Source organism: Corylus avellana, chromosome 5 (genome assembly GCF_965113065.1).
Source record: "Corylus avellana chromosome 5, dhCorAvel1.hap1.2, whole genome shotgun sequence".
NCBI lineage: Eukaryota > Viridiplantae > Streptophyta > Magnoliopsida > Fagales > Betulaceae > Corylus > Corylus avellana.
Genome location: NC_142494.1, coordinates 28,326,260 through 28,347,330, shown reverse-complemented (window position 1 = coordinate 28,347,330; position 21,071 = coordinate 28,326,260). Strand labels below are relative to the sequence as shown.

Below are 21,071 nucleotides of genomic sequence, written 5' to 3'. Positions count from 1 at the left end.
CAATATTACAACTGTAATGGTAGATTTTTAGAGACATTATAAAAATTGAAACATTGAGCTATATATATATATTGAGGGACATTGCAAATAAGGTAATAGTTAAAAAGAATAAATGTAGTTTTTTCCAATTTTAATTGGTTGGGCCACACTGCAGGCTCCCTAGTAAACGAGTCCAACAAAATAATATTTTTTGAGTAAATAAAACATAATTCGGGTTAGCTAAAGTAATAATTAAAGAAATATCGAGTAAAGACCCGCCTTCTATGTAGTGGGAAAGAGTCCCACCACCTTCCATGTGATTTCCTTTCCCTTTTTTCCAAAGAAAAAAAAAAAAAAAAAAAAAAAGAAAAAGAAAAAAGAAAAAAGTTCTTTTATATATACTTCATGTATGATGTATCATACTACCCTGGAGGCTGGAGTCAAGTTTTGTTTCCGTGTTGTCTTTTTCTTCTTTCACTTGCCTCCAATCCCTAACCACAAAACAAAGAATGTTACTTCACAATCGAGCCGATATTATACTCTCAAAAGAATCTGGCAGTTGAATACAAATTTCCTATCCTTTTCTATGTAATTAGATTTGGATTTGGACCCATTTCTACCACAAAATTAGGAGTACAAAAGAAAAGGCTTTGTAGTTTTCCCTACGATCGCGAAAACTTTGCTTCTAACGACGACGAAGGCGATCTTCAAAACTCCAACACCGAGAAAATCGAAATGACCGAGGTCAAACCGAGCCTAATCGAAGCGATCTATGCAGACGACAAGGCTCAACTCCTAACGCATACAAAGAGGCTCTTCCAGAGCGGTTCGGAGCCCTTGGACCGGCGCGTCGTGTCGAAGCTCCTCCAACTCTGCTGCGCGTCCGACTCGGTGGAGTGCGCCGCGGCATTGGTGAACGGAGAGTTCGGAACGGTGCCGTTGGTGAATGAGACGAACGAGGCGGGGTGGTCGCCGCTGCACACGGCGGCCAAATCTCACGCGAAACGGTGTGTTGAAGTGCTGCTCAAGAAACGTGCTCGTACGGACCTGAAGACCAAGGACGGCCGCTCACTGCTTCCTCTGCAGCTGTCTCTTTCTTGCAGTAGGTAAAGTCCAAAGAACACGTCGTTTTCGTTTTGCATGAAAATGGTAAAAGCTTAACCGTTCAGGGAGCACCACAGATGAACTACCTTAAAACAGAAATTTTTGCTTTTCACTTTTCAGTTCTCTATTGATTATTTTTTATATTTTCTTCTGCTTTATTATTATTTTATTAAAAAAAAAAAATTAAGATCTTCGCTTTTGATGTTTGAATGTCTCAGGATGGAGGTGATTTGGAATCCGGATGACTACTCCATTGAGGACTTGGTCGTTCTTCTCACTGAAAAGGTTGGAGAACCTTTTTCTAAGGCAGGCTAGCTGTTTGGTTCCTGAGAAAACTGAAGAAAAGGAAAGAAACTTAAAGATTTATTGTAAAAACAATTAATGAACTATAGTCAAATATAGTTCTATAATTAGTTCTGTACTGTCATAACATTCTGACATTTCGCGTTCCTAATTTGTGAAACTTGTTTTCCTTCTTTTTCAATAAACAAACACAGAGTTTGAAGGATGATCAAAGTTGATTAACTCTTTGTTTGAACCTGTATTTACTTGTTCCTCTCCAGGATTTGACCACGGTAAGGCTTCTTAGTGAGAAAACGAAGGCAATAGCTGAGGTGGCGTACGCAAACGCCGTCCAAGGCCGTATAGTTCCGTTAGCAGCTCTGCTCATAGTAGCGCCGGAGAAGGTTAATGAAGGGGTTCTGGAGTTGCGAGACGCCGACTCGGGATCCAAAGAAAATACGACCATATACGAAGGTGTGATAAGGGAGGCCTTGTCCTTGGGCCGCCAAACGACGACGTCCAGAGCGGCCAAACGGAGCTGCTCCCCGACCCAAGGCGAGAAGGCCGAGAGGAGGAAGCTCTTGCTGCGCGAGATAGAGTTGCTCCAGCTCTTCGGAGCGGTGGCCTCGAGCGGTTCTACGGACAGGAGGGTGACGTCGCCACTGATCCGTGCATGCCAGGTGAGAATCGCGTTCCTTTGAATAAGACAAATAAATTGTCTTTTGTGTTTTTTTTTTTTTGAAAGGAAATTGTCTTTTGCGTTGAACAGCGATTTTGGCGTTGATTGATGCGATCAGTAAAACATGCGGAGATCGAATCAAATATAACCTATTAACCTAGATATGAGAATTGACATTTTTACTTACCCAAAAAAAAAAAAAAAAATTATTGACATTTTTGACCTTTCATCATTGGAGTGTTTGGGTAAGTAATGTGGTAGTAAAATTTATCATTAATTAGAGTGCTTTTGATAGATGATTAGGTTTTGATTTCAAGGTGATATTTACTGTCACCTCAAGATGTGTACACTTGTGAGTGTAAGAGTAGAAATGTGCAAAATGTAACATTTCTCAAAAAAACGAAAAAGATTAAAGTCTCTTAAAATTATGTTGTTTGAGCCGTAGAGTCGGCTTTAAAATTTATTCAACCTAAAAAATGAGGGTTGCGAGACTCACTTGTTCCTGCATCCTAAACCATTGGTTAGGTCTACAACACCCCTCATCCGACATGGCTAGGGGCGGAAGCCACGAAACCACCCCTACCCTTGGTGTGCCAAAATTTTATAAATGCCTCTAAAATTTGAAAAAAAAAATTATGTGTTTTTATATTAACAATGTGATCCTATGGTTTTTTATTTTTTATTTTTTATTTTTTTTTTTTATTTTTTTATTTTTATTATTATTAGTCATGATTTATCAACTTTGGGAATGGAGTTTATGCAGTTCACCTCTCATGCAGTCTGTTTTCTTGCAAATTTTAAAACCTATGGTTATAATACTTAAAAATTGTTGCAAGAACAAGCCATGACAAATATGTTCCTTGTTATTGTAATATTGGGAATGTTATCTGGTGATGAACTCTATTGATTAGCAACTTTTAACACTTATAGGCCGGAGATGTGACCATCGTCGAGCTACTTTTGAAGACAAACATAGATATAAACGACATTGATGCTGAAGGAAACTCTGCTCTTCATTGGTCCCTTAAGACGTCTCCTCAGCAGATGAAGTCTCTCTCTCTCTCTCTCTCTCTCTCTCTCTCTCTCACACACACACACACGTACTCACAAACACACGCACAAGAGCTTAAAACATATCATTGCCTTCTAGAATTTTGATCGCCTAGTTGTATCCAGAATTGCATTTCTCCTTCTGAGGCATGACGCCCGAGTAAGCCAAAAGAATAAATTGGGGTTGACTGCTCTTCATCTTGCTGCCGCTAATGGAAACTCACAGGCACTTCATGTATGAGCACGACTGCTCTTCAGTGAATTTCCTTCTTATCTTATTGGCGGCCAAAGTTGGAATTTTAATTTTACATCTGAAAGTTATTATTTTGACATTGACCCGACAGACATTTCTATTGGAAGACCCAGATGCTATCAACTACAAAACAGAAACGAAAGAAACTCCACTGTTTTTTGCAGTGAAGAATGACCATATTGAGTGTGCTGAGCTTCTTTTGCGATGGGGAGCAAATAGCGAAGTCCTCAATTTGCGGTAAAAAGCAATTGATACCTTTTCATAAAGTTCCTCATGTTATTTTCTTTCTATCAGTTGTGAGGCTGAATTTGTATATTAACATCTTTATGTGCATGGATATGTGCACCAAATCTTACCATTACCAGTAGACAGAGACCTATAGACATGGCAAAGTCTCAAGATATGCGGTTCATGTTGAGTCCAACTAATATTAGCCACAGTAAGTTGAGCCGTAGCACATTCATCCATTTAAAACTTGTAATATGTGAATGCTATAGAGATAACAACGAAGCAACTTTTTCTTATTAATGTGACTCCTATCATATGATCACTTATTCACTGAGTTATAATGTGCAGTGAATCGTGCTTTGCCTGTTCAACAGAAACATAGTACTTGTTTTCAAGATGATGAGATGATTTCGGAAACCTGTGATGCACTTCTGAACATGACAGATGAAGACACCGCTACGGATAGGTGACTCCCCTGGCTAGAGCATCAACACCCCCCCCCCCCAGCCCGGATTCTCTTGTGTATATTCTCTCATAATTCTTCTCTATTGCTTGTAGCACAAAGGCTGAGATCTGTAAATACTTTAGATCCCCTCGTGGTTGCATTAGAGGGGATCAGTGCTTTTATGCGCATGGTGAAAAGGAGCTTCGGCAGATGGAGCAGGGAACACATCTGACTAATTCTCCTGTTGCAAAGGAATTTAGACGGAAAATCTTTGTTGGAGGTCTCCCTCTTACGTTGGACTCTGGTTAGCAATCTATGGAAAGCTTTATCAAGTACACTTTTTAAGTTGAATAGACTTTGAATAACCAAGCATTATATTGGGATTCAAATAAAAAAATATTTAACTCTCTTTTACTGTCATATCTGGTCAGAATAACATAACGTTCTTCTTTCACTGTTGTGAAGCAGACTCGTTGGCTAAATTTTTTGAAGAAAAATTTGGTGCTGTAGAAGATGCTATTGTTATGGGAATTCAAGAAGGAGAAGAAATAAAATCTCGAGGATTTGGCTTCGTCACCTTCAAACAAGAGAAATCTGTTTCAACAGCTGTTGAGACACACTTTGTTATTATTTTTGGCAAGCAAGTTGAGATTAAAAGCGTAATCCCAAAACGCTTACTCACTGAGTTCCAGAAACTGTCAGCACAACAACATCAACCAAAACAGAATTGCCAACACGAACCTCAAGCAAAAATACCCAGTGATGAGAAGATTACAGAAAAGATTGAAGTTGAACAGATGTCTTGGGTTGGTAGATTATTTCATGGCCAACCGAAGACATTTTCCAATGAACTTCAAGAACACATTAGCCCCAACTTTGACGAAAGTATGCCTGCATGGCTCAGGATTTTCAAGAAGTGGCTGCCGCGCCACTTATATGATCAATCAACACGTTTGAAGGAAGGAGATCAATATGCTCTCTCATCTCTTAAAGGTGATTTCAGGGCAACATTTGGCTTGGAATTAGATCATGCCTCTCTCGGCTACTCCAAGCTTAGTGACTTCATGAAATCTCTGCCTGGAATTTGTCGCATGGAGGTTGTTCCCATAGGCAAATGTGGACCTGCCACTCATTTGGTCCTGCTGCCCAACTTTCCCATGCCCCATCGCCAATTGCCTCATACACTCGCAACGCCCTGCACGCCATCTAGTGATTCTAATTCTAATTCTAATTCAAAATGCGTTCAGAACCTTCTTCATGGGCATCAAAATGATAGCTTCATTGATAGCAGCACTGAGGAGGCAAAACCAGCCCATGAGTGCCCTGAAGAGAATTCAGCTCAGAATGATTATACATTGCCTGTTGTGCATCTGAGGTCTCTTCAATTATTGAAGCCAGACCCTCTCTTCCATGGTCGACCATGGCTACTAAATGTAAGTGATTTTGATACAGGAGACACTCATGGTGAAGGAAGAGGGTGTGTAGATCAGGAGTTTAAAAAGAAGAACCTCAGGCATCAAAAGAGACATTTGGTTTTGGAGGCCCTTTGCAGAAGAAGGAACAGCACATCGGTTTTCTTTCATCGTGACTTTGACTTTTACAAAGTGAGCAGTAAACTAATTTAACTTTTACTGATGAAGTGTGCATAACACGCATATGCAATGTTTATGATAATTTGGCATTTAAATAACAACTGTGCGGACCTGTGGGTGCATGGTGTATCCAGGATTATAAGACAAGCTTCATGAAGAGAAAGTGCTTTGCCTGCAACCAACGTGAGATGTCATGGGCCAACTTTCCATGCCAACACTTGCTGTGGTGCGATGATTGTAAACTACAGGCCATCTTGGCGTCTGGCGCTTCTGAGCACAGATGTGTGGTGTGTGATGTGAAAGTACAGAAAATACTACCATCGCGTGAATTTTTTCATCGTGCAAGTCATGGTGTCCCCAATGTTGAGGAGTTCCCACCTTTCAATCCTAATCATATACAAAGGTATGGTAAACTCTAATTTCTGAAAGCGTATGCATGCTTCTACGTACAATTAATTTTATTGTCTCCCCTGAAAATTTTATTCACAATAACTTTGTTACTTTTAGTATGCTTTAAGCTACCTAATGTTCTTTTTGCTTTCCTCTTTGTAGCCCATACAAGAAACAGGATATGTCCATTGATTGGCAACTGATGGCTTGTTGCAATCAGAGTTTCTGCGTAGCAGAGAATAGTTGAGGTAAATATAGAAAATGCTAAAACAGTATATGAGCATCTTTTGTGTGAAATACGCCCGGAAAAGAAAATAGGACAGGGGAGACTTGGAAATTATTGTTGCCATTAGGATTGTACAAATTTGTATCCCCTCTCCAAAATATAATCATAGCTCTTTTGTGCTGAAAAATACTGACCTCACATTAATATAAAAATGCCCTTTGCCTTTTGTGCAACCCTACTACTCTTTCACGGTTCTTTCTCTTATTTAATTCTTTATCAAGAGACTCAGAATATAGGAAGAGAATACAGTCCAAATCCGCTTCGTGTGTGTACAGCATTTTTTTCCCCTCCATGTGATAGTATTTGGTGCACTCACTGGAAATACTACTGGGCTGTTTCAGTCAATACACGAGCAATATATACACAATTAAATTTATGAAATCTAACTCGAACTGTCTTTATAATACAGATGATACTCTATAATTTATATTTAATTTATATTTGTTCTGCCGTTCTTCATAAATGGCAATGCTGTCTCTATAATTTTCTTTTATTAAAAAAATTGTATACCAGATCTTTCTCTTTCATAGTTTTATTTGACATATAGAGGATACATCTCGCATCTATGCTTAAAACGGCATCGTTTGGCAATTAGCAATAAAATTCATTTCAGAAGTGCCCTTTCGGCTTTTCTTCGTTCCTGTCCCAACAATATAAAAGGAACCAAATTACAGGGACCAAGTTCGGAACTCAGATAGCCGATTCACCCAATATCAGACAACTGATCAAATGCGCCTAGTAAGCCCAAATCCAGCTCAAATGATTGGGTTTTCCTGTGATTTGCGAAGACATCGATTTGACTATTTCTCTCATTTTAATCTCTAATTAGTAACCCAATTAGCATTTTTAATCTCTAATTCGTCTATATTTTCAATGATAAAACAGGAACTAACTTTCTAACTGCGTTTTATCACGAAACGAGCAATTAAAATAGAAGAATAATACAAAACATACATCCTACAGAAAGCAAAAGCTGGCTAATGATATGCTACTCAATGAATCACCTAAACAAAATCTTAAAAGGTTAGCACAAATTTGAATGCAGAAAACCATTAATAATTTTTGTTTTTATGAATATAATTTGGTTGTAAAATGCCGATCGAGCTCAATTAAGTAGCAGCCATTATTAATTTTCTGTACCTCCCTAAACGCTACAAAATTTTCAATTGACACAACCAGCAAACCAAGAGGTGCCGATTGTTTTACTTCGCATACTCAGGTCTACCTACCCACACAGTTGCATATCATCGTTAAACATGGCAATTGTAAAAGCTATATGAGGAAATCAGCAGGCAGCAAGCACAAGGAGATATACCCAGTGAACGCAATAATAGTTCCCTCCATCAAAACCCAGAACTTCACCAGTAGATTTCAACGATTCCCACAAATCTGCCAGAGGAATGAAAACTTAATGAATCATAACCAAGACACTAATCCATACAATACACTCAATTTTCAGAAAAATTATTCACCAACCAGCATCTGTGGCAAAAGTGATTGTGATGAACAAGAAAAATGATTCAATGTATTTTCCTGAATCATATTTTAATCTAGCCTATAATGCAATTTTAAAGCCAAAATCATTACGGGAAATCATATCTGCGTTGCTTAGGAAAGAATCAATACAAACAATAAGATCTCCATGAAAATTCTTTTTACAAAACATACTGTGAAGCATAGTAAGAAAGCTGCCACAAAGTCATAAAATTGTGCTGCGTAATTATGTGAGAATTGAAGCATCAGTCACAAAGTTTCACCTAAGAGGGCACATTTAGAGTGGTCATCCCATAGCGTATTAATTCCATTTCATCACCAACATCACCTTACAAATTAGTCTTACAATAGGAACAGAATTGAAAATATTAATATTGTTGTGATTCAATATATTTTAATTGAAATAATTGTTGTTTCCTAGATTACTGTCACATATTATCTTTCACATAATTTTCCCTCATGAGACGTATGGTGTGTGGGGCTTTAGAAAAATATCAAGAGAAGCCGGGGAAGCTCTCTAGTTATACTAGATTTTGAGGTGGGTGATGTCTTCAAAAATAGACACTGGCATGACGTGTGGTGTGAGGATCAAGCCCTCAAGATAGCTTTTCCACCCTTACATTTGATAGAAGAGATGAAAAAGTGGAAGGCAATCAAATCAAAAAGAATTTGAGGGATCAAAGGGTCACAAACTTGTACAAAGCCAAGACAATCATCGCTCGCCCCCAGAATCCTCCCCACCTCCCCCTTGCCTCCCAAAACAATCTTCAGTGGGGAAACGAAATGAAAAAGAGAAAAAAGGTTTCCCTTGGACGAAAAGAATGACACCTATGCTTTTTAGAAGGTGCATTTTGTTTTTTTTTTTTTAAAAAGTGTTTTGATATGACATAAAAGTGAAAGCAGTTTTGAGTATTTAATGTTTTTGGTTGTTTGTTAATATTTTTATTTTGAAAAGAAAAAACAAGAAGGAGAAAGAAAAACTGTTATCAATCAAAGTCTGACCTCACAATAAACCATCCAAACCAGGGTACAATGGTAAAAAAATGCCTTTTTACCTGTGCTTCCTTTATCCTTTCCCCCCGTATTCCCTCTTCCAGCTTCCCATCCTGCCAAACATAATGTAACATGTATTAGGATAATAACAAACCTATCGCATATGTTACCTTCACAGGTTCATGTGAAAACTAAGCAGAAGAACCAGGTGTGAGAAATAGTAAAAAATAATGTGCACTTTTTAACAACCAAATATATTGAGGAAAAAAAATATATAAAGAAAAGAAAAGGAAAAAAAGGCTCCCATGTTGGCGATGTACTTAAGAAGATAAGGCAGCCAAATTATGGAATGGGGCGACATAACAGCATCATTACCTGCAATTTAACTATGCAACTACCTTCTCTAAGCTCTTATGTTGTAAAGACTTTTCAAGTCTTTTCCTGCAAGGCAGAAAAGGAATTTGGCACTCAGATAAAACAATAACCAAATAACTACATTTTTCTATTAATTCCGTTCAGGGTAAAGAATAAGAATGGGCATCAATATCTACACTTGTACATGGAGGAAGAAAGGCGAATCAGTTCATGTATGCATTTTATAGTTAATACAAACATACATATGGCATGCCATGACAATATATACTATAGTACAGACATCCTTTTTTTTTTTTTATCTGGGCATACATACAGACATTCATATATAAATAAATATGTGCACATTCTGGATATTATATGAATTTCATATTGTAGTCTTTAAGATAGCCTTTGTATACATGCCATGTACATTAAGGCTTTTCCCCTTTCTAATAAAATGTGTATGTGCTTTTGAGACTAAAAATAGTTGCATTAACCATTAGCTATCAGCAAGCGGGGGCTACATACCTAATTCATCATGCGGCACCCAAGATGTCTAGAATTAAATCAATTTCAGAAAACTTCACTTACCTCCCCTAATGTGTCAGCATTTTTGCAATCATACCCTCAAAGTTTTAAAAGTTACAATATCGGGTCGCCATGTTTTAAAAGCTTGCAATGTCACCCCTACCATTAGGATTTAGGGTTAAATCAGATGATTAATAGGTGAAATGTCCCTTATACCCTTGTGAAACTAATAAAAATACAAAATTACTGTTCATTAAAAAATTAAAAATAATTAGAAAAAATCCTCTACGGCCATGGGTCTGATGACCCATGGTGGGTCACCACCAGACCCACCATCAACAAATATCTAAACATGACCTATAATAAAATATTTCATTAAAATTTGCCAAAAAAAGATAATCAAGACAACCGCCACAATCCAGTGGCAACCAACACTATCATATCCAAGCAGACACCGCCCACCACCAGACTAGCATCACCCCTTATACCACAACCAACTACTTTCATCCTTACACTGCTGCCACAGCCGCCACCACCAGTGGCACAACATCAGGGCACTTCCATATGTGACAAATGCCACACTATCATTCCCATTTCACCACAATTATATCAACTCCACCATCAGGCCACAACTACCCTGTTACAGCTGCCACTAAAGGCATTCTACAGAGAATGCATGTGTGCAAACCGCAAGTTGATAAGGTTCTAATTGAAATTTAATAATGTATAGCCATATGAATCAAGTACCAGAGTTATATAAATATAGAACCACAGGCTAGACCAAAACCACAACAGATAGGACTTATTTAAGAAGAATCATGAAAACTGTTCCCTGTATTTAAAAGAAGAAAAAAACCTAAAAATATAAAACTGAAAACTCTGCCAGTTCAAGATGAACCCAAACAGAATCATAATTTGAGGTACTTACTTCTCATATAATTTGACAAGTGACCTTGGCCTCTCATTTCCATCTTCCGTCTGTTGAGGCTTTGGTTGCCCTGACTGCCTTGATTCTGGTTTCCAATTGGCTTTGGTGAGAGATTGACCCAACAAGTCAGCAATGTCCGTCGCCATTGTCTCAGCCTTCTTCGCATAAGGAAAAGTTTCCTGCTTGAAGTGGTGTGATAACCACATATACATAGACAACACTTGATGCTTAGTCTCGAGATCTAAGAGCTCTGCATCATTTCGAGCAGAACCCTTTGGCATGCCCATTGCAATATTGACAGGAACCTTCTGACTGTATGCTGAAGCAAACCTCAGCAGATGGTACATTGCTTTTGGGTCTCTAATATTAACTGGGGCAAAACAAAAGTTAAAACGATCCTCCAGTGATAATCCCTGCACCTTCTCCAACATATTCGCAACCTTCTTTATATGATCATGTCGACACAAAAAGTATGAACCATCCAGACGACAATTTTCACCAAATTTTTCAAGCAGCTGGCAGAATGTAACATTATGGAGTTGCCCAGCAAATAGCTCAACCTGCTCAAAGAAAGGAAAGAGGCCGACTTTCTTTACTTCTTCAAAAGGTTGCTTCAAACACTCAATCAAGTAATCTAAATCTTCTAACTGCAAGGTTGTTGTGAGCCCATCCGGATAGCGGCTTCCTCTACGACCAGCTCTTCCAGCAATTTGTTTCACCTGTGATGCTGGAACTGGAACAATCTTGTCTCCATTGTATTTTGCAAGGCTATTAAAAACAACCCTTCTAATATTGAGATTCAGCCCCATTCCCACAGCGTCACTAGCAACAAGCACATCAAATTCATTATCTTGATCATTGAATAGAGTAGCTTGATGTCTACGAGTTTCTGGTGGTAAGGCACCATAAATTACACAACAGCGATGATTGGTCTGCTTCTCAATTGCCATTTTAACCTCAAATATCTCTCTCCTCGAAAAAGCAACCACACAGTCCCCAGAACGAACATTTTTAAGATCTCCCAAAAGGGTCTTGGCTTCAACCATCAATGGCTTAAATCTCTCATAATGATGCTCATGCAACTCATCCCCAGTGCCCGCACAGATATTTCGAACAATATTTAAAACACTTGGATCCCCACACAAATGTATCTCATCCGCCTTCAATCCAAGCAATGCCCGTGTCCATGCATAACCTCTACATGGGTCTGACATCATCTGAATTTCATCAATAACAGCCACATCATACAAATCGTCTGTCGATACCATTTCCACGGTACAAGCAATATGATTCGAAAAAGGGACATATTTCTTTTCTTGCCCTGTATGTAGACTACAGTAAACCCCAAGAGCATTCACCTTGTCAAAGACTTCCATAGCTAACAACCTGAGAGGACTACAATAGATACCCTTCTTCGCTTCCATATACCGTTGCAGAGCATTGTACGTTTTACCACTGTTGGTTGGTCCACAATGATATATTATCTTCCGCTTCATAGCACGTGCAAATGGAAACCAAGTGTGGGGCTTTGTGAGATCCGCCGACTCAATCATACCCTGAAACCGCTTAATCTCATCAGGAAACTCCTCCAAACAATACTCCACAAATATAGGAAACAGGAACTTGATGGCATCATCCGAGGGACCAAGCGACACTGCATACTTAAAAACATCAGCAGGGCACTTCTTGAAGAAAAAGTTCTGGAACTTGTGCACAGCAGTAGGAAAGAACGACAGGCCAATGTAAATGGCGAGAGCCTGATTGGACGCCCAACCGGAATTCCTAAAGTAACGGAATATTTCTTGCATTGTATCCCAATCACACCGTGTCTGCTTTGCAGCCTTCTCAGCATCTCTTAGCGTACGATACAATTCAACAGGATTCTGCGACGCAACGTGCATGTAACCCCCACTTGTCTCAAAACCAACATCGTTATTTCCATTTTCCAATTCAACCACCATAGAATCACTAACACTACCATCGTCTACACCATCCCCTTCATCAACACTAGCTGAACCACTAACACTAACACAACCGTCATCTACATTATCCAACTCAACACTTTTCCCCACGTCCGCGACAAAGTCACATTCTGATTCCACCACTGTTGAATTGCATACACCATTATCCTTGCTCTCTGAGAACGACGAAAATGGTTTCGCATAAAGGGTGTCAGAGCCCGTGAACTTCACGCTTTGTGAGGGTAATTTAGAACGAACTAGGCTAATCAAACCCGTCGAAAATGGCCGGTTTGGGACATCTAAAACTGGACTGAACTGGTGATTCTGGGAAACCAAACGATCATATTGTCCAAAAGAAGAGAAAGATTGGTTCAATAACAAAACCCTAACCCTAGAAGCATATTTCTTAGGTTTACAAATACGAAACAGAGACATCATTTAAACCCAAATAAGCACACCTGAATGGTAGAGCGGCGGTGATGGTGATTGGCATCAATTTTGATGTAGCGATGTATATTAAGAACCAAAAAACAGGAACCGAAAAGGAAGGTTTGGATCGCAGCTTACCTCTGTGACAATGTTGTGTCTCATTTTTCTGCGAAATTTTTGTCTGGGTATTGATTACTTCGAGCACTCGAATTCTCCAGTCCAAAGCTGAAAACCGGGTTCGGATGCGTAAAGCTCGAATGGATTTATTTGTGCCCACGAAATGGAGCTATTGGGCTCGTGGGCTGTGACAGAAAGCTACAGAACTAGTAAACAGAAACGTCGGGTTAGGGTGGCAATTCTTTGATTTGACCCGGATAAAACCGGGCTGGTTCCCTGGCTTGTTTGAAATTCAGATTGTTCAAGAATCAAATCTATAGGAGAATTCCTTACAAAAAAAAAAAAAAAAAAAAAAAATCTATAGGCGAATTAGGACCCTCTATGAATATTATATTATATGTAGAGTATGGCCTCCTCCCACATCCATTTGTGCATATCAAAGATCTGAAATTATAAAGAGAAATGCTACACTTCTATTTTATCTTCGTCTAATTGTTCTAATGTATAAAATAAAGTCACAATGAGAAATTGGGCCATTAAGGGGTTTTTTTTTTTTTTTCACTTTACTTTTTGGTTAGAAATGTATTTTACATTGTCTTTAAAAAGTAGTTCAATCAACTATAAATCACAATTTATAAAATAAAAGTTACTAATTTGAATCTCGTTTTCCCTTTCTTAATAAAGGTATGTATAAAAATAATAATAATAATAATAAAAAAAAGCATTTTACATTCAAACAAATAAATGGGAGCCTCAGTGGTAAACTAGAAAATTCGTATTTGCACGGGAGTACTCTTGTAATTTCACTGAGAACAGTGGCAACCAGAACAGCGAGGATCTCCGAGCCTCCAACCATCTCTTATCTATCTCTATGATTCTTAAACTTTACATACTACACAGCCAAGTAGTACATAATAACACTAATAATCATCAGCACTAAACTTTGGTTTTCTTGGGTTTTTAAGCTTTTGAAAAATTATTGTAATTTTATGATGCAAGTGTTAGCATTCAATTCTTGGCCTCTCCAATCTCATGCAATCTGTGTTTTAAGCCGCCACTTGGGTCGGCGTCAGCTCTGCTTCGACGGCATATCCTCCTCCGTTTGCTCCCATTCTCAGCCTCACCACAATGATTCCTCCAACGGTGACGTTCCTTCCCAACCCATTTCAATTCAAAGGTTTGCTCTTCCACTAGCTTTTTCTTTAGTGCAAATAACTTATCATGTGGTAAATGTGGTTTTTCTTTCTAATTTTGTTGCTGGGTTGTGATTGAAGTATCAGTATTCGCATTTAAATGTTTATTTACAATTGTATATAGCAAATGTGAGGAACTCATAATGCACACATGTCCAAATTGTTATATGTACTAATTCTATGAACCCCATTTTGATTTTTGGGTCAAGCTGGTAATAAACATGTTTTCTTTTTTACTTTTTTTTTTTATTATTATTATTATTTTTTTATTATTATTATTTTTTTTAGCCATCTTTCTGCAATATTGTTAACATTGGTGTTCTTTGACCAAGGTGGATATTTTGTATGAAGTCACTGAAGCTACATTACAATTTTAATGTTGGTTCCGAGAATATGTTTTGAGGATTTTGATTTTTGTCCCTTTGAATCTTTGATGGTTTTAGGAGTGTTAGAGGCCACTCAAAGAATTTGGACAGTACTATGTGCAACAGTATTCCAGTCACAACTCGGCGGATTCTGTTTGCAAGTTTATTCATGTACTCCTGTTATCATCCTTCTTCAAGGTACTTATCAGGTCCGCACGGTTCACCTTTGCGATCATTGTTAGACTAGCAATTTGTTCGAGGCCTCGAATTGTATGCTTTAATTGTGTTTGTCATTAATGTTGTTCAACCGGTGTATTCCTATTAGGTGTCATTAGAATTTCAAAGAGACACCAAATGTATTGGGTGTCATTAGAAGGATGGTGAGCTCTATGGCTAGAATTGTATCTAGTGCTGAGCCCTAACTGCATCCTCTACATCCTATGTCACTAAATATGACATTTGTGTAATTGAGATTTTGGAAGGAAAAATGAAAATTTTGATCAGTATAGAACATAACTCAGGGTGGTCCTTCAGTTATAACCAATCCAAAGTTTGTGAATGTTAAGAGATGGGGACTCATATTCTGAAGTAACATTGGTCACTAGTATAAAGGCCACACGAGCAGAGCAGAGCCCATGTGACCCCTTGCGGCTTAATTTTAGTTTGTTATGCCAGGTTCGAATAATAGGTAAAGCAGTGTGGGGGTAAGGATATATTGGGAATGTAAATGTACAAGTTAGGGTATATATATATATATATATATGATGTAACCCTATTCTTTTTCAACAGAGTGAAATTAGCCGCTCAGTCCTATGGATGTAGGCATATTGCCAAATCATGTAAATTCTATGTGTTTTGTTTTCTCTCCCTTTTCTCTTTACTTTTCAAAAAATTTCATAGTCCACGACAATTCTAACAGAGAACATAACATGCAGCAAAGTATTTGGTTTCAATTTTTAGAGGAGGACTTTCTTACTTATTAACTTCCTCTGATAACTCAATTACCTGTGGATATACAGCACAGGCTTCAGGGGATCCAACTGTGACAGTTGAAGAAGTCACTCCACCAGTTTTTCCTACTGCCTCACTCTTCCCTGTTGAGGTATTCATCTTTAGCTATTTCTTGTTGTTCTTATTCGTGTTTTAAGGATTCATGAATCGCCAAGTAAAAAAAAGAAATGTGATTTTTTATGTGCTACAATGTACTGATCTTCATGGTAGGTTAATTGATGTATGTTATTTGCAGGAAAGAATTGTCCAACTCTTTGAGAAGAACACATACTCTGTTGTCAACATTTTTGATGTGACACTGCGTCCTCAACTTAATGTAACTGGTGTGGTTGAGGTATTTTAGAAGTTGAAGAATTGCTTCATTTACTTACAAAGAAAAGAAGGATGTATTGCTTTGTGCCAGTATCAAGAAGGAAACTAATAAAACTAGACAGCTTGCTCTAGAACTTTTCTGCTAAATTAAGCATATAGTTCTCCAAGTAATACAACATCTTCGCATTCTTATAAGTATAAAACAGGGTGGCAGAACATATAATTTGTGTTATTGATATTGACAGATTCCTGAAGGAAATGGTTCTGGTGTAGTTTGGGACAGACAAGGGCACGTTGTAACAAACTATCATGGTAAGAGATAGTGAGTGAATTGACAAGCACTAAACAAATGAATTTATTTTGCAATGATCCTTTTCATGAATTTTGTTAGCTATATATATAGGGCTTGCCCTAATAGTAGTGAGCTCAAGAACAAAACAAAAGAATTTATTTGCCAATTATCCTTTTCATTGAATGATGTTAGCTACATACATAGGGCTTTCCATTTTAGTAGTGAGCTCATACTTGATTTAACCAGAACATCACACTGCATTAATTTGTAAATTGTTATTAATCTACATTTGCTATCATTCTTCCTAATACGATATCTATTTGCTTTTACTCTTCCCGTATTGTTAAATCTTATAATTGATCAAGAACTGCTATCAGGTTCTTCATGAGCAACATAATGCATTCTTCAGTATGCTCTCCATTTGAAGCTTTTGTTAAAAAATTTGAGTGCATTCTCTGAAGGTTGGATTTTTTGGAATAAAATATGCTCTCAATGTACTATTATGTGGACTTTATTCAGATATTAACCTGATTCTAATCATAAGTTGATCATATTAAGTTCATACACTGTGTGTGAACTCTCAAGTTAACCATTCTGTTCTTCTATTGCAGTAATTGGTAATGCCCTTTCTAAAAATCCAAGTCCCGGGCAGGTTGTTGCACGAGTTAATATTCTAGCATCGGAAGGGTGAGATTTACAAATTTTTTTTGTATATAGTACTAAGTTGAATTATGTTTGTGCTCTATCTATTGTACTTATTTTCTATGATTACTCTTGTTGAAGGGTCCAAAAGAATTTTGAGGGTAAATTAATTGGTGCTGATCGTGCGAAGGATCTTGCTGTCTTGAAGGTAGTTTTTCTGATGAAACTTCTTTTTCATAATATTCTTTCTCATAAAGTTTGCTTATGCATATCCTAGTGTCAATTTCTTCTCTTGCGCTTGCGAGACCTAAACCCCAATAGAGGGTTGTGGTCGGTTCAATTTGATTGCAACTAGCATTGCAATTCTTAGTGAAGTATTAATATCTTAAAAATGCTAGATAGAAGCCTCTGAAGATCTGTTGAGGCCAATTAACGTGGGGCAGTCATCTTCTCTAAGAGTTGGGCAGCAGTGTTTAGCAATTGGGAATCCATTTGGATTTGATCATACACTTACTGTTGGAGTTATTAGTGGACTAAATCGAGACATTTTTAGTCAAACTGGAGTCACAATTGGTGGAGGAGTTCAAACAGATGCAGCCATTAATCCAGGGAACAGGTCAGTCAGGGAACATTCTCCTCCAAATATCTTCATTAAAAAAATCATTTCTCCTTCCTTTGCCTTTGTGCCTCAAGGAGTATCTCATTGGATGCATTTCTCCCCAAGTAATGCTAGATGCTGCATTTTTATCTTACAAGCATTACACAATGCTGACATGGCAATACAAATCAACCCTTGGATCAATCCTTATTTTTAAAAAAAAAAAAACATCAAGGGTTGGTTTGTACTGTTACGTCAACATTATGAGATAAAAAATGTTGTATCTAGCATTACCCTTTCTTCATTAGAAATCAGAGGTGCTGGAACTTAAAACTAGTGAGAAAAAAATATTTCTTTGCATCAACGAGATATTCATATTCATTGTAACTAGTGCACTTCCTGATGCTTCTTATTATGACCATGGCAGTGGAGGTCCTCTACTGAATTCTAAAGGAAATTTGATTGGGATTAATACTGCAATATTCACTCAGACAGGTAAGTTTTTCATTTATTTTATTAATAATCTGACAGGTAAATTTCCTTATATATGCAGCAATTCCATGTCACAATATGAAAACAAAGAGCATTAAGCAGCAGCCTAAGATACTTTGTGATTTAATAAGAAAAACTATTGGAATCCTGCATATTGATTTCATCAATATTTGAGGTGCATTCCACTTTGTTAACTTCTAGGTCTATGCAAGTTATTTTTTAATGGAGTGACTGTGTGACCTCTATTTGGTGTCAATGAACACCATCTATGCGCAACATATATCTTTGGAGGAACTACTTCCTGTAATTTTTAGATTTTTTCACTTTTGTTCTTGGTATGGCAGGGACATCAGCAGGTGTAGGTTTTGCCATCCCTTCCTCCACTGTACTCAAGATTGTACCTCAGTTGATCCAGTTTGGCAAAGTAAGTGTCCTTTCTAATTATGATTCGCTAGAAAATATCTGCACCTAAGACCTAACCAACTTCCACCTATGTGAAACTTTATTGAAATATTATTTTCTTGTAAATTTATTTACTTTAACAATTTAGTTTGTTTATTCAGCATGAACTTGCCTTTGTGAACAAAGGATCACAACATGGCAAATAGTGAAGCTTTTTGTTTCTGTTTCATCAGAAATGCTATAACAGTTACATACCTTTCTTATAATTCCTATCTCATTGCTTCTCCATCTTAGGCTGTCCGAGCTGGTTTGAATCTGGAGATTGCTCCAGACCTAGTTGCAAATCAACTTAACATTCGGAATGGAGCTCTCATTCTTCTGGTATCCTCTCAGAGTATTGAATTTGCATAATGATAGAATTTCCCTATGTGCTATTCCCTTATCCTAAAATCAACATTTCTCATCTGATAGTTGATCCCCGATCATTTATAGTTTCCCAAGCTAACAATATGCTGCTGTAGGTTCCTGGAAACAGTCTTGCAGCAAAGGCTGGGCTATTACCAACCACAAGAGGTTTTGCTGGTAATATAGTACTTGGGGATATCATTGTTGCAGTTGACAACAAATCTGTGAGCTCTCTCTTGCTGAAACTGTTCTCCTTTCTATTTATGCATTCTATGCTGCTTTTATAATTAAGAAGCAAGATTAACTTTCTGCATGTTATTAAAGTTAAGTTATCCTTCAAAAATGTTTTGTACATAGAGTGCTATTGTAGAAAAGTTTGGACCAAAATCAATTTATAGCCCGTTTAAAGTTCATAGGTTTTTTCTTGGTACGCACTAAGATTATGGAAGCTTAAGAACCTTAAGTTTAAATATTTAATCAAACCTAGTTTCAAGTCTTCTGGGTCTGCCAGCCTGAAGAGCAGAACTCATGTGAAACATAAGTAGAACTGCTTTCTGCTAATATGCAATTGGTACTCGTGAGATTTGGCTAAAAGCGTAATGTATTTGTTAATCACTCATATGCATCCTATAATCAGGTTAAAAGCAAAGCGGATCTGTACAAAGTGTGGGATGACTATAATGTGGGAGATAAAGTAGTCTTGAAGATTCTCAGAGGCAATGAAAATGTGGAGCTGCCTATAGTATTAGAGGAAAGGAGTTCGTGACAAGGAGATTGATATATATTGATATTGATTTTACAAGATATTCTGATTTCATTTTTCTTTTCTGATATTGTGAAGTTGCAGGTTGATTCGGAATGTCTAAAAAAAAAAAAAAACAAAGTTAAGACTATTTTTCTTCTAAAAAGTTATAGTAATTGTGGTACTCTGACCTTTACCAGACTATTAAGCATTTTTTTTCCTCTTCAAATTGGCTAGGCCATCTAGGGTTTAAGCATTTTCTGAATTGGTGTAATTTAATAGTCCAACAACTTGAGTATGAATTGATGCAAACATGGGGTTTTGTTTGATGGTGACGATGATGTTTTATGTTACTGTCTTGGTGCGGTTCTTCTACTGCTATTATATGTTTTTGGCTTTGTTCTTACTTCTTACCTGGAGATTATCCATATATTTAATTAACATGTGATTAGACTGCTAATTAGTAGGACAGATGCCCATGGAAACTTCATCATCAATTACCACATGTTGAAAAAAGAATAAGATTTTTCCTACGTTTTCTACCAATGAGAATGGAGTTTAGGTTGATAAAAAATTATGAATTTAATTATTTAATTAATATTTTAATAACAATTTTTGTAATTGAAGCTCAACTCGTAAAATATTTAACTAAAATATGGGTAAATTTAGAATAAGGTTTTTAACTCAATACAACTGTTTTGAAATTATGTTTTTTTTTTTTTTTTTTTTTTGAATAAACGACTGATCTCATTCTGGGGAAATACAACATCTAGAGCATAAAACTCTAAATACCAAGAGCTAAAACAGCTCTAAACAATAAGAGCAGATTGCTCTAAAACAACTATATCATGGACAACCTCTGGGACTTCTTCCATCCAAATTCTATCAACCCCCGTAATTTCAGCTGCCCTTACCAATCCGTGAGCTGCTTCGTTTGATGAAGGACCACAAGAATTAAATAGGGTTCGGAAAACTTTTAAATTGAAAGAAATAAAATTTTGATTTCAACATGGAGGGGCGGAGCCACTTGAGGCCATGACACCCCCAAAAAAAGAAAAAAGAAATAAAAAAATTTTAAAAAAAAATTTCTCCTACTTATACAAGTTATCACTCGGCACCCTCAAAAAAATTTTAGCAGCACCCCCTATATCAATTGTCTGACTCCGCTACTGTCAGCATGTAAAGCGAGAATAGCATACAATGTTCCTAAATCAGTACACATTTTTTTTTTTTTTTAATTACATATCATCTTCAATATTTCATGATTTTCATCATCATTATTTACTATTATATTAAGAAGAATTTATCACTAATTATTATGTAAATTCTCCCATCATCACTAATTATTATGGCCAATCAACTCATTCCAGCACACAGTTTTTCTAAACTGGGTCTCTTGTGAACCAGTCCACACACAAAAATATATATATATATATATATATTTTAAATGGTGAAAAAAGGAATAATTTATTTAAATATACCATGGATCATATTATTGTCTAGTCCAGTTTTGTTTCCGTGTTGT

At 37.1% G+C, this 21,071-nt stretch overlaps 3 protein-coding genes across 7 annotated transcripts; 2 read left to right on the top strand and 1 right to left on the bottom strand.

Annotated features, from left to right (window-relative positions):
- The first annotated feature begins 478 nt into the window (after positions 1-478).
- On the top strand, positions 479-6,609 carry LOC132181134 (uncharacterized). The gene is made up of 12 exons (XM_059594217.2): positions 479-1,085; positions 1,302-1,368; positions 1,647-2,045; positions 2,975-3,093; positions 3,221-3,329; positions 3,439-3,584; positions 3,713-3,786; positions 3,924-4,041; positions 4,134-4,324; positions 4,489-5,624; positions 5,747-6,015; positions 6,165-6,609. The coding sequence occupies exons 1-12, from the start codon at positions 715-717 to the stop codon at positions 6,247-6,249; spliced, it is 3,084 nt and encodes a 1,027-aa protein (XP_059450200.2). The 5' UTR covers positions 479-714; the 3' UTR covers positions 6,250-6,609.
- Positions 6,610-7,340: 731 nt separating this feature from the next.
- LOC132181136 (ATP-dependent RNA helicase) lies at positions 7,341-13,230 on the bottom strand. 2 transcript variants are annotated; one of them, XM_059594219.2, is made up of 5 exons: positions 13,114-13,230; positions 10,586-12,870; positions 9,151-9,216; positions 8,838-8,888; positions 7,341-7,677 (listed from the first exon to the last, which is right to left on the bottom strand). In XM_059594219.2, exons 1-3 carry the CDS (start codon positions 13,135-13,137, stop codon positions 9,162-9,164), a joined length of 2,364 nt encoding a protein of 787 aa, XP_059450202.2. In that variant the 5' UTR covers positions 13,138-13,230; the 3' UTR covers positions 7,341-7,677; positions 8,838-8,888; positions 9,151-9,161. The 2 variants fall into 2 exon arrangements, with proteins under 2 accessions (XP_059450202.2, XP_059450201.2); XM_059594218.2 differs by having other exon boundaries at positions 10,586-13,224.
- Positions 13,231-13,956: 726 nt separating this feature from the next.
- DEG8 (Trypsin family protein with PDZ domain-containing protein) lies at positions 13,957-19,894 on the top strand. Of its 4 annotated transcripts, none has more exons than XM_059596703.2 (13): positions 13,957-14,269; positions 14,729-14,859; positions 15,670-15,752; positions 15,897-15,995; positions 16,219-16,285; positions 16,877-16,952; positions 17,049-17,115; positions 17,306-17,523; positions 17,933-18,000; positions 18,342-18,421; positions 18,694-18,780; positions 18,921-19,028; positions 19,442-19,894. In XM_059596703.2, exons 1-13 carry the CDS (start codon positions 14,082-14,084, stop codon positions 19,568-19,570), a joined length of 1,401 nt encoding a protein of 466 aa, XP_059452686.2. In that variant the 5' UTR covers positions 13,957-14,081; the 3' UTR covers positions 19,571-19,894. The 4 variants fall into 4 exon arrangements, with proteins under 4 accessions (XP_059452686.2, XP_059452688.2, XP_059452687.2 ...); XM_059596705.2 differs by having other exon boundaries at positions 14,137-14,269; positions 14,729-14,848; XM_059596704.2 differs by having other exon boundaries at positions 14,137-14,269; positions 15,675-15,752.
- Positions 19,895-21,071: the final 1,177 nt, after the last annotated feature.

Coding starts and splice junctions, on each gene's coding strand:
- LOC132181134 (XM_059594217.2), top strand. CDS start 715: ATGACCGAGGTCAAACCGAGCCTAATCGAAGCGATCTATGCAGACGAC. Junction 3,330..3,438: donor GAAACTCACAGGCACTTCAT/GTATGAGCACGA, acceptor TTGACCCGACAG/ACATTTCTATTGGAAGACCC. Junction 3,787..3,923: donor TCCAACTAATATTAGCCACA/GTAAGTTGAGCC, acceptor TATAATGTGCAG/TGAATCGTGCTTTGCCTGTT.
- LOC132181136 (XM_059594218.2), bottom strand. CDS start 12,984: ATGATGTCTCTGTTTCGTATTTGTAAACCTAAGAAATATGCTTCTAGG. Junction 9,217..10,585: donor CTTGTCAAATTATATGAGAA/GTAAGTACCTCA, acceptor TCTGCCTTGCAG/GAAAAGACTTGAAAAGTCTT.
- DEG8 (XM_059596703.2), top strand. CDS start 14,082: ATGATGCAAGTGTTAGCATTCAATTCTTGGCCTCTCCAATCTCATGCA. Junction 14,270..14,728: donor CAACCCATTTCAATTCAAAG/GTTTGCTCTTCC, acceptor TGATGGTTTTAG/GAGTGTTAGAGGCCACTCAA. Junction 16,286..16,876: donor CGTTGTAACAAACTATCATG/GTAAGAGATAGT, acceptor CTTCTATTGCAG/TAATTGGTAATGCCCTTTCT.